Consider the following 12,200-nt stretch of genomic DNA (forward strand, 5'->3'; position numbering starts at 1 on the left):
ACGAAAGGAGATGTTGGCAGTTTAGATCGTTTTCCTGGAAATGACAAACTTTAAAGTGCAAACACGATTACAACGCAAAACTAGATGTAATCTAAAGTCTCATGAGGGGTTTTAATATTTCAAACCAATTTTCTCTCTGATCACTGAGCAGGAGCAGGTGGCGATGTGACCAGTGGTAATGTCTCCATCTGGGTCCTAGGTGGCAATTAACCATTAATGAATACCATTTTAATTGCTAATTGCATGGCTGTCGACGGAGGTACAGTACACCTCCATTTCAGTCAACATTACTGGAACTATTCCATCCGTCTTTTTGTTTCTTTTGTTCATGGTTTTTCCGGTCGATAGTCGAACCTAGAAGCAGTGTGGGTTCTCCACACCCCCGCTAGGATCTTGGAGAACTTGTACAACCGTTTCACGTGTGTTTCTTGGACTTGGACGAGGCGTTGAACCTTGTGCATTGGGGTAAGGGTTGGTTGCTACAGGAGAGACTTTGATCTGCATTGCCAGTAGTAAGTTGAATTTGTTCCAGGTGGGAGCTGTCAGCGCAGCTTTTAGGGACAGATGTTTCAAGCAAAGAGAAGAGGGTCAGGTTTGGTGCCAAGGGATTTAATCCCTGATTTTTGCAGATGATGCAGCCCTGTTGGCTTCAACAAGTCGTGACCTTCAGCTCTTATTGGGGCAGTTTGCAGTGGAGTGTGAAGCATCAGGGATGAGAACCAGCACCTCCAAATCTGAGACCGTGGTTCTCAGTCGGAAAACGGTAAAATGACCTCTCCAGGTTGGGAGTGAGGTCTTGCCTCAAGTGGGGTTGTTTTTCTCTTGTGTGAATCACATTAGAATATTATCACAGTATCGTACACCCATACTGAAGATCTACAAGGTGTTGCACTTTTTTCTTTTGATTAAATATTGTCATACGTAAAACAGTCCAGGAACATACAAGGATCCAGCTGGGGGCGTTTGCCATATCTATCCACGATTGATGATGTCCTCACATTTCAACTGAAAGAGACTCTTTCAACTAGCCAATCAAAATTGAATTGGAAATGTTAATCAGAAAATTTAATTTGAAATTTTAATTAGAAGATTTGGTCAATATTTTTTGGTAAAGACAAAAAGGGAAAAAAACATGGACTTCCATTGAAAAAAATGGAAAAAGAAAAACTAAAATAAAAAAAATGGAAATTGTTAATATATGTTTTATCTCCCTGCAAAAAGGTTCTGCAGTTATATTCAATGAGTGGCTAGTGTACCAGTAGGACCCAAAACTGATCGCCGACCCCTGTGTAAAACCACGTCAGTTATTTCTTTCTGAAAGGTTGTTGTCACTTCTTTTCTTCTTTTATATCTTTCATCAAACCACATTTCCTTCCCCCACAGAACATGCAAAGGCATGAAAAGATTACAAATTTCAATAATGTCATTTTTAATTTTACAATCACAATAATTTTCTCTTTCCAGTGTCTTAAAACCATAAAAAATAAATATACATTATGTTACAAAACATTTCCAGTGTCTTAGATCATACAAAAACAAGGATATTTAACAGCATCAATTATATAAGGGCGAAACACTGCGGATGTGCAATGTATGAGGTACAAAGGCAATTATTGATAAATGTAGCCTACTGTACATCGTAAGTTGCCTTAACTTAGCTGCAAAATACATTCGAGTTGGTGTCATTTGGACTTGTAACTTGCAGAAAATGGAAAACCAACTTGAACCAATTATCAAATTCTAAGACATAAAATAGTGATTCACTTTCATGATTTAAAAAACAACCAACAAAACAAAACAAATGTCAATTTTTCAGCAATTTATGGAATAAATTGAACTTAAAATGACCCGACTCCAACGCTCGTCTGCTTATTTATGGTGTGTCATGACTTTGGTTACCAGGAGTGTTGCAGACCAGGCTCACAGTGCTCCGGCTGACTTTACAACGGGAGGGGAATTCCTCTTCTTTCCACATTATTATTATTTGGGTAGGCACAACCGTTGTCTTTGTACATGAGTGTGAACGTTGCTAAAGGCTGGGAGTGTTTAAGGCCTCGGCCCAGGATGAAGGCCCGGACCTTCCTTCTGTATTAAACCAGCATATGCAGTGATTTTCATGACTGTTTCTAGGTTTAACAAATTGTCCTTTGCTTCAAGTGAAATACAAAATAGATAGTTTGTTCTTCACCGTTAAAAAATATCTACACAGTAATTACACTCTACTGACACTGCACTGAGAGGTTGTAGGAACCTTTGCGTTGAAAAATGTAAAAAAAAAAAAGAGCACTTTGTGTTTGACAGAGTCAGAAGTCTTCAAACTGTCCTTGACCTCCTTTGGGACTGAACGTGCAGCTGTACCAGCTTGTGATAATACATCAGCCCTTTCCATGAGAGGATGCCATCGGAAACACATCATAATGAACATCTCCGAGCTCCTCGTGACCTCCAGAGAGGAGCATCGCTGTAGGTCTGCAGAGCATCCTCGGTTCTTCATCATCTGACGTTTCTTTAGTGGTTTTGGCACGTGAACGCGTCTCCACCGAGTCACCGCTCGGTACAGTCCCGCAGAGCTTTCCCTTTATTCCCGCTCGCATCTCTCCTTTGTCCATGCTTTCGTTCTGGTCCCAGGCAGTCCTGAAAGTCTGCCGTTAATACTGCTCTCCGGAGAGAGGAAACGTGCGGAGGAATGGACGGGCGGATCTCCCGTCTTTGTTTGGTTTCACTCCTCCCCTCCCGGCTCTCCGCTCCTTCCTTCCCTCGCTCCCCAGCGGGCTCGTCCTCTCACAAGGGCAGGCTGGTCTGGGTTTTCCTAACAGGTCAGATGGAAGTCTCGTTACTGCCACTGGGAAGGGAAGGGTGTCGGGGAGAGAGGAGGGGAGGCGGGGATGAGGGGAGGAGATGTGCGGGGAGGGAGAAGGGAAAAGGAGAACATGCGAGGTGAAGACGGATGCAGGGAGTTCTCGTGCAACATTTAAGGAAGATGGGCATGTTTTTTCATGCTTTAGTAAAAGGGATCGTTTGGATTTAATGAATGCTACGGATTTTATTTATTTTATTACTGTTGTATTTTTAATCCATAAGAAAATACAACATTAGATAAATAAATGCTGTGGGGAAATATCATTGAATAATGATACGTAGCGTTGAGCTGTGATAAGCACAGAGAAATATGTGAAACCATCACTCCTACATGCTGCCTGGTTGCCATGACACCAGAATTTTAACTTCTTACTAACAAACAGGAAAATATCCTTTTCAATGCTAATTGAAATAAATAAATTATCATTTTATTTAGCAGGGTTCCAGACGTTTTCACAGATTTTCCACATACTTGATATTTTAGGTGTCTAAGCAGAATATCTAGCAAATCTGGCGGCTAGTTCAGCGCCCACCTCAGCTCGGTCACAATCTAACTGATGTGGAAACAACTTCAGTTGCAGTTCCCCGGCTGACCACTGGGGGGCTGGTTTGCAAAGGGCCAAGTAGCAAAACTGATGGTAACAATGCGTTAACACTGCAATTCAGCCGTCACAAAAAACTACATGTAAAAATGCCTTTTAATCAAGCAAAAATGTGTGTTATAGATTTGGACCCTAACTATGGAGACCAAAATGTTTTTTTGAACCAGGCTAAACATTTTTATTTCTGCAGTATAGTTAGACAATTTTACAGTTTTGTAACTGGCCCCAAGGAACTGTATTTTCTGGAAAAGTCCATCAGGTTAATCACTCGTTGGTTCAACATCCTCATAGTCTGATGGTGTCCCACAGGGTTCAGTTCTAGGGCCAAACCTGTTCAGTTTATACATGCAGCCCTTGGGAAGTATAATCCAGAACCACAGGATCAGTTTTCATTGCTATGTTGATGATACACAGCTGTATTGGTCTATGAAGTCAGATGGAACAGAACCATTAGCCAAACTTCACGCATGTCCTAGGGACATCAAGGACTGGATGTCCACTAACGTTTAGCTGTTAAATTCTGAAAAAGGTTATTGTTATATAAAAGAGGTTATTGTTTTTGGTCCCACAAACCTTACAGTAGGAAGCGATTATATGATGTCAACTGTATGAAATTTTGGTGTTTTTTTCAATCAGGATTTGTCGTTTAACTAGCATATTAATAATCAGGTTTGTAAAACAGCGTTTTTCCATCTCCATAACATCGCAAAGAAAAGGAACATTCTCTTGCAGAGAGGATGCGGAAAAACGCCTTTGTATCTTCTAGGCTAGATTACTGCAATGTGTTATAAGCAGTTAGCCTCACTCCATTGGCCCCGTAAAACTCAGAATCCAATTCAGAATTTTATTACTAGCATATAAAGACCCAAACAGCCTAGCCCTGTGATATTTCCAAGACTTGATAGTACCGTATGTTCCTAACACAGCTCTCCATGCTCAGAGTGACAGTTTACTCGTAGTTCCTAGAGTATCCAAATGTAGATTTGGAGGGCGGGCGTTCTGCTATCAGGAACCATTACTATGGAACCAACTTCCAATCTGGGTTAAGGTTTATCTAATTGTAAAGTTTTGTCATTGAGTCTGGAGCCCTGATGAAGATAGAAAATCAGCACAGTCCAAACAAAGTTTAATCAGTTTTAAGTGGGGACGGCAGTGTTCAGGTGTTAGTTTGTTCTGTGTGACTCTGACGTCAACATGGTCTGCTTACTCTGAGTCGGACTCGTTGCCCCCGTTGACCGTCCCTGACTTTAAGTGCATGGCCACGCCCCCGTTGGTCTCCCGGTAGATGCCTGCCGACGGCGCTCCCACGGGAATCTGGGGTTTGGGAGCGATGGGAGGCTTCACCAGAGTGCTGCTGTCGTGGTTGCCGTGGTTGCCGTGGTTGCCGTCATGAGCGGCCTGTGAAGGCGCCTGGGACGAAGGGTTCATGATGTTGACGGAGGAGAGGGGTGGGGGGGAGCTGCTGTTGTTGGGTGGGGGGGAGGTGATGGTGGGGGAGTTGTAGTCGCTCAGCTTCTCCCTCAGACGGTTCTTCATGTTCTTGTCGGTGAGCGGAGGAGGGTAGCTGATCTTGTTCTTTAAGATACCTGAGCAGGACGAGGGATTCACGTTAAGCTGCATCAGACAACAAGGATTCAGGCGTTCAGCTCCGCCGCAAGGTTCCTCACCTTTCCTCTGCTCTGGTTGGTGGTTGCTGTTGGCCTGACTCCCCGGCGCCGGCTCTTTGGCGTTGCTGGGCGTCTGTTTGTCTCTCTCCAGCAGAGCCTCCCTCTCTCTTTCACCGATGTGGTTCAGCTTGTTCTCTGGGTGCAGCTCCACGTTCACCTTGGTCTCCACCCTCAGCCGGTCGGGCCGGCCGGGGTCCTCGCTGTCGCTGGCTGTGGTGGGGTCCGTGGGCCAGTAAGGCTTCACGTGATTAGAACCGGGGTCTCCTAGAATCAGAAGAAAGAGAAATCAGGACGGTTGAAGGAAAAAAAATACATAAATAAAAACACTTTTTTCTTTAAAAAAAATAAGAAAAATGTGTCTGACTCACCTTTGGGGGTGCTGTGCAGAGGCCTCTCGTTGTTCCACTTATGCTTGATGTCGACGTCGTCGTCCTCGCTGTCGGAGGAGTGGGACGAGGCGTAGGAGGAGCTGTGCTCATCTACCGACAGCTCACTGTCCGAGTCAGAATCTGATGGGGAAACGGAAGAAGGGAAGATGATAAAAAAGGATAAACTTCCATGAATGAAATACAGACTACACTTGAATGATGAGGTACAGTGACAGTCATCCACTTATGAACTGGTTCTGATCCATGAGGCCGTTTGTGTGCCCGGAGTTCGTACGGTACTGTTTTGATACCCTCTGATAGCCCTTTTCCACCAAACCGGTTCCAGGGCTGGTTCTGGGCCAGTGCTGGTGCTGGTTCACAACTCGTTCGACTTGTGAACCAGCTGGGTTTGTTTTTTCATGGCTCAGGTGCTAATGGGAGCCACGTCATTACGTTGCTGCGTTTGCACGAAAGTTGAAGCAAAAACAAGGTTGCTCTAATACGGACTTGGTCCATGTAGCACCTCCGTGGACCATATCGCTAAAAGACTGGTTGTCTCCTCCTCAGATCACTAATGCTTTGGTGCATCCACATTAATTCTTATTTGAAAATGTCTCTGTCTCGCAGTCTTGCTATTGCCGTTGGTCTTAATAACTCCATTCCCTCTGTTTACGTAAGCGGTTCTTTCCTCCGGCCCAGCAAAGAGTTGGTGCTACCTTGGAACCATTTTTTCTAGCCCGGAGCCAATTCTTTGTCAGTGGAAACAGAAAGCTGGTTCCAAACTCAACACTGGCCCAGAACCAGAACCAGCCCTGGAACCAGTTTGGTAGAAAAGGGGTAGGAGCTTCACGCCGCATTTCAGTTAATTCAGAAGATGGAGGTCAGATCTGGGAATTTTTTTTTTTTTTGTTATACTGAACGTCACTATGGTGTGGCAGAAAAATAAAGTTTAAAAAAAAAAAAAAAAAAAAAAAAGATCTGGGAATTATGTCACAACCTGAGTTGACCTCAGAGTCGGGAAACTAACATTTCCAAATGTTAGGGCAGTCGTTACACTGCTATTGATGCGTAGCAGTGCTGGCCGCAGCATTTAGCACACACGAGCAGCATAGCAACACGTCCACCGATGAAAAGCGACACCATGGCAATGCTCCAAGGTAGCTGGGAGACGTGTGGACACTTCATTGACCTGAACTCGGTTAAACGGAGGTTCATGGATGGCAAAGTGGACTCTGAACTGGGTCCCTGAGTTTTCTTTAAGTCAAATCTGACTTTAGGAAGCATTTAATTCATAACAACTAGCAACTCAGATGGCTGCTGCCATCACGTGGTGGACATGGGAATTACACAAACTATCCTCAGACGCTAATCTGAATCCAGAAACCACTTTGTGGTTAAAGTCTGCGTTTCGTTCATGAGTAGGGACTATCTGCTCCTGGGCGTAGCTCACCATCTCCTTTGTTGCCGTTCCTGTGGAACAGAGGTCCGTCCAGATCTGTGTGTCCCTTCGCCGTTCCTGAAGACACGCTGGGCTTCTGACCAGACTCTTCCCTAGAAAGACACACAGACAGCGACAGAAAAGGCAGAAAAAGATGTTACAGCTTCACAAGAGATGAAGAAACAGCATCGGGGGAAATTAATTCAAGCCTCAACTCGTCCTTCTAAGCTGATTATATTCAACAGATGAAGAACCCAGCATCTCCGATGACAAAACATCTGTCTGTTTGCTTTGACAAAATATGTGGTTTAGGTGTGGTTGGGTCAGGTTTAGTACATATATAATCATTCATAAACCTGAATCCCCATCAATTTGATGTGTTGATTGAAATTCTTATCAGGAGAAACCGCACGTTTAGAAGTTGAGTCCAAGAGAGATCATTTGTTTCTATTATCTGAAGCTTTGGTTGCTAAGTGCGACGAGGTTCTGCCTTGTTTTCCAGATTGGATTCGCCTCCCCGTCACCTGAGGGGGAAATGCTACCCGAGACTGCGAGCAGTCTGACGGCTGATCTGAGAGAAGCTTCTGGAAGTCCCGCCAACAGCTGCAGGGACCGAGTATGCTCGTCTGCATCGCGTTCTCCCCTCGACAGGTACAATCTCATCCCCCCCTCTTCCCCGCTCTCTCCTCTCACTTTTCCCTCCATTCGGCCTCCTCGTTTTAGCGTTCTCGTACAGGCAGCATGCCACATCTCTGCTCCCCGCAGCGTTTTTGCCCTGACTGACCCCGCCGTCGGCTTGTATTATGACAGTTTTATGAGGCGCACGGTAGATTTGACTCTTTATTTTATTAGATTTTTTTTATACAAAACTGGTAACAATACAATCGCATACAGGTACAGGACAAGAGGGGGCACTAGAAAACAGACAAAACAAACAGACAAACAAGACAGTACAAAACAACAAAGTCAATGTTTTTGCTGTTTAAGTATGTATGCAGTACTCGAATTGAGGGGGGATGAGGGGGGATGGCATCCCTCCTGAAATAAAAATGGTCCAAATCATCCCCCCTGTAAAACTGCCATCCCCCCTTTCCATCCCTTATGTCATTTCATCAATGAATGTGGTTTTACTGCTATTTCAACATTTAGTCATCACCAGAAAAATAACACCAGAAAAATCACTTATTTGACAATTTTCACCTGTTTCAAGTAAATTTTCACTTGAAATAAGTAGAAGTGTTTTGATGTATTAGATGTAAGCCCAGTGGATATTTAAAGCTTACAGAAGGCTGCATTTAACTGCTGCTATGTCATTCCTGCAGTATTTCTGCAGGTGTTTTGGTCACTGCTCCCTTTGTAATATGTTATATTATTTGTAATCAGCACAAATGATCTGTCCCAATATGATAAAATCCACCATCCTCCCTGATTTTTTTTTACAACTCGAGTACTGTATGTATGCACATGTGTGGTGTGTATGAGTATGATGGTTTTCTACAATAATGGATATTTAAGGAGAGAAAAGTCAAAAAAATAAATAAAGCTAAATAAATAAATACAGTAGGATAAAAAAAATTGTTTAAAGGGGGAGTCATTAATGCCGGAAGAAATGAGAGTGAAAGGGATGGGGGGGTTGCGCCAGGGCGGGACCGGGCCGGACGGCAGAGCCAGTTTTTTTTTTTTTTTTTTGGGGGGTTGTTTTTTTTTTTTTTTTTATTATTATTTTGTTTTGACTTTTGTTTCATTTTCCCCTTTAATTTGCTTTTTAATTTGGTATGTTTCATATTCAAGTTCTCAATTCACCCCCCCCTTCTTTCTAGCTGTCCGTAACTTTGTGCCGCCATCAGACCCATGACGAGTAACGTCACTCTGCAGTGTTGAAAACACATCCGGGATTCACAGGAAACCGTACAAGGAACACAAACCACTGATAACTCAACTCCACGCTTCACGTTGATTCAGAGACAGATTGTTGAGCCTCCTTTTTATAAATATTAACTATTTAAAGGTTAAAACATATGTTTTATTCATACGCTTTCTAAATCCCAGTCTGGATGGACCTGTTCTCCATCTCTTCATCAGCAGTTGTGAACACAGACTCTCCCACCACTCCTCCCCACATCGTCTCCAACTCTCTGCTGGTCGGTTAACTTTTGAACTCTTGCCGAGTAAATTAATTTCATTAAACCTTAATCTCTGTGTTTCGACAACATTCCAAGAGGGAACCACAAACTCAGATCAAAGCGCCGTGCGCTCCCTGATCAAAGCTCTGGAGCAGAACGGGTCCAAAACCTCAAACTCAGCTGTCAAAAGCTCTCAGACTAGATTTTATCACAGATTGAAACATTTGACATCTGCATTCTTCATTTTGGGTCAAAAACAGCAGCGTTTAGTGGGATTTGTTAATATCTTCAAGTGTATCGTAAACAGTTTCCATTTAGTGGCTGCTTCATCAAACCTTATTTTATCTATAAACACCACATAACTACTGGAGCCAGGTACTGAAAAATCCACATCAGCTGTTGGCAGCAACATCCACATGTAACACATGTATCTCTCAAACGATCTAAAACTAAACGAGACAGACAGCCTAATTCTTCCAGACGGGGTTGGACTTGACTTTGAGCTCCAGACGGCACCAACGGACGGAGAAGCAGGTTCAGAAGTAAACATCATAAACATAGAAAACAGTCATTTTATCATCATCATGTCAACTAAACAATAAATGACTCTGATATCTACATGTTGTATCAGTTTCATCACACGATAATCATCAAAACACCCCATCACCAACATGATGATACGTTTAGACCCAAGTGTTCATGTGCTTGTGGGATTCGTGCGACCCAGCCATGCATGTTTCAGCGAGGTCACTCACGCTGCCTCTGTTCAGTTCAGGAGCCGTTACAAGGCAGAAAGCATGTGAAGAAGAAGATAAAACCTGGAGCTCCATCCTCCAGATGTGCAGAAAGAACAAGGCGTTGTATGAAGCAGAGAACAGAAGGTGTGTGCGACTGATGAGGTGTTTGCATGTTAGTCAGTGTGAGACATTTGATGCATTAAAAGAGAGAAACGAGCTCACACACACACACACACACACACTCGCCATGCAGCGTTGGCAGCGGCCGTGCAGTCAGTGACGTGTTGTACCTGAGTGTGTAAGCCAGGTAGCTGCTGCGGCTCTTGGCTGACCTGAGCGTACTGTCCAGGGAGACGTTGGACTCTCCGATGGCCGAGCGGTACAGCGGGCCGTCCTCCGTGTACGTGTTGTTGCAGTTCAGGGAGCGCTGAGGACGGAGCAGCAAGAGAAGGATTGAAAATAAAGAATGGGACTCACGGATGCTAATCCTCGCCTAACAATCATATTTAAAAATGTTTTTCTTAAACTCACCGTGAGCAACGAGCCCCGGGTGGTGCTGGACTCGTCTTGTACGCTCTTCTTCCCCGTGAGGACGTTCTTGATGTTCTTCCTCACCTCTTTGTTGAAGATCACATGGAAGAAGAAGATGAACACTCCCTGTGAAGAAAGAACAAGCAGAATGTTTTACAAAGTTCAACGAATGAACAGCAGATCCTGGAAGAAGACGCCGGCAGCGTGTTTCACCTGCAAGCAGCTGCAGATGGCGAACAGGTAGTGGAACGTCATGACGTTGCTGTTGACGGCCATGAGGCCGAGCAGCCAGGTGGCGCTGATGAGGAGGAGGAGGACGAAGGCCATGCGGAGCGCAGGACTGAACGGAGAAAAACAAGAGTCAATAGAACTAATAGATGTTCACGGTACAACTGTACACGCAGATGACGTGATGCGGGGAACCTACATGGCTCCAGACCTCTCCACGGCCTTCTGCCTGCGACCACAGGAAGCCTTCGCCGCTAGAATAAAGATGACGATGTTCACCTTGAAAAAAGGGGAGAACGTTTTGAGGATTTTTTTTTACTGCATGTCGTTTTCTTTCTACAATATGATAAATTCCAATAATATTTAGTTGCATTCAGACAATCTTCATCAGTTGTATTTTCAAATGCTATATCTCTCAGCACAGCATTACATAAACTTATTTGCAGACATAAAGATGTGAGAACTGTCTGATTACCATTCTCTCTCACCGATTATTTAAGTCAGCCAATCAGATGAGACGACAGAAACAGAATAAATGTGGCACGTACCAGGACGACTACAAAGATGGGTCCAGCGAAGCTCCAGATGAGCGTGTCGTGCACAGAAAGCCAGCAGAAATCGGGGTTTCCGTAACCTTGAGGATCGAGACCTACAGCCAAACCTGCACACACAAACAGAAAAGACACATGGGATTTTCCTTCATTTCACCCTTTTAAACCTCCTCTGCTCACTGAAATGATAATAATACTGGTAATAGTTATTATAAATGAGTGCGGGAGTGTTAAGCCGAACATGGACTTCCTCCCTCACCAGTGATGACGGCCGGGATGCCCCAGCCGATGGCGTAGTAGAACCTCATGTGGCCGTGGTTGATGTTCCGCAGCTCCGTCAGCATGCGGTAGATGTGCAGCCCCTCCACGAACATCCAGGCAAACGTGCACATGTAGAAGTAGTGGAGGAGGATGGCTATCACCGTGCACACAAACTGAAACAAGACCAAAAAAACAAGAACAGATTTAAAACTAGTTTGTCATCTGGTCAGTTCAACATACCATAAATCTGTTTATTCAACGTAATCTAATAACATCTTACAACCTATTATACCTGATAAACACATCATTTTTATCTGATAAAAGATTATTATTAACAACTGATTTAAAAATATGCCTCAATTTAGATATTTAATGTGACTATTTGAACTTTTTCAGCTGCAAATTGACGAGATGCCAGCAGCACGTCAGGTAGCGTCTCAGCAGGTGACGCCAAGCTGCGTCAGTCGGAGCGGGAGAGAGACACTGCACTTCAGCAGGATTATAAATCTACCTTCAAACTGCCTCGGGTCCTCACTGACAGCATTCCACACGCACGCTCACACACACGAACCCACACACTCACACACACACACACCTATACTGTCAACAAGCACTCGTGTTTTACAAGAAGAAGTCAAACTCTTTCAGGTCATCCGGTGCTCCCGACCTTACATAATCCTGATTATTCCCTCATTTATCCATGCTGCTGCATTTGAAGATGAAGGCAGGATGCTCAACCTCAGAGCATGCCCATAGAGAGGAAACAACAAACAATCTGAAGCCTGCTCTGACAATCAAATGTGACGGGTGAGCAGAGCTCGTCTCACAGGAACCG

General features: G+C 44.1%; 1 protein-coding gene across 4 annotated transcripts in view; it reads right to left on the bottom strand.

Moving 5' to 3' along the window:
• Positions 1-1,427: 1,427 nt before the first annotated feature.
• Positions 1,428-12,200, bottom strand: part of celsr1a (cadherin EGF LAG seven-pass G-type receptor 1a) — a 122,393-nt gene continuing 111,620 nt past the window's right edge. For 2 of the 4 annotated variants that reach the window (XM_061715292.1, XM_061715290.1), the window contains exons 26-36: positions 11,364-11,538; positions 11,102-11,214; positions 10,753-10,832; positions 10,539-10,665; positions 10,326-10,451; positions 10,085-10,221; positions 6,947-7,047; positions 5,497-5,637; positions 5,129-5,392; positions 4,669-5,047; positions 1,428-2,809 (exon numbers count right to left, since the gene is read on the bottom strand). In XM_061715292.1, coding sequence (XP_061571276.1) covers positions 2,782-2,809; positions 4,669-5,047; positions 5,129-5,392; positions 5,497-5,637; positions 6,947-7,047; positions 10,085-10,221; positions 10,326-10,451; positions 10,539-10,665; positions 10,753-10,832; positions 11,102-11,214; positions 11,364-11,538 — 1,671 coding nt within the window. In that variant the 3' untranslated portion in view covers positions 1,428-2,781. Of the gene's footprint in view, positions 2,843-4,668; positions 5,048-5,128; positions 5,393-5,496; positions 5,638-6,946; positions 7,048-10,084; positions 10,222-10,325; positions 10,452-10,538; positions 10,666-10,752; positions 10,833-11,101; positions 11,215-11,363; positions 11,539-12,200 lie in introns of all 4 variants that reach the window. The other 2 variants (XM_061715293.1, XM_061715291.1) reach the window with 2 other exon arrangements.

The sequence above is a fragment of the Cololabis saira genome, chromosome 23, assembly GCF_033807715.1.
Source record: "Cololabis saira isolate AMF1-May2022 chromosome 23, fColSai1.1, whole genome shotgun sequence".
Classification (NCBI taxonomy): Eukaryota; Metazoa; Chordata; class Actinopteri; order Beloniformes; family Belonidae; genus Cololabis; species Cololabis saira.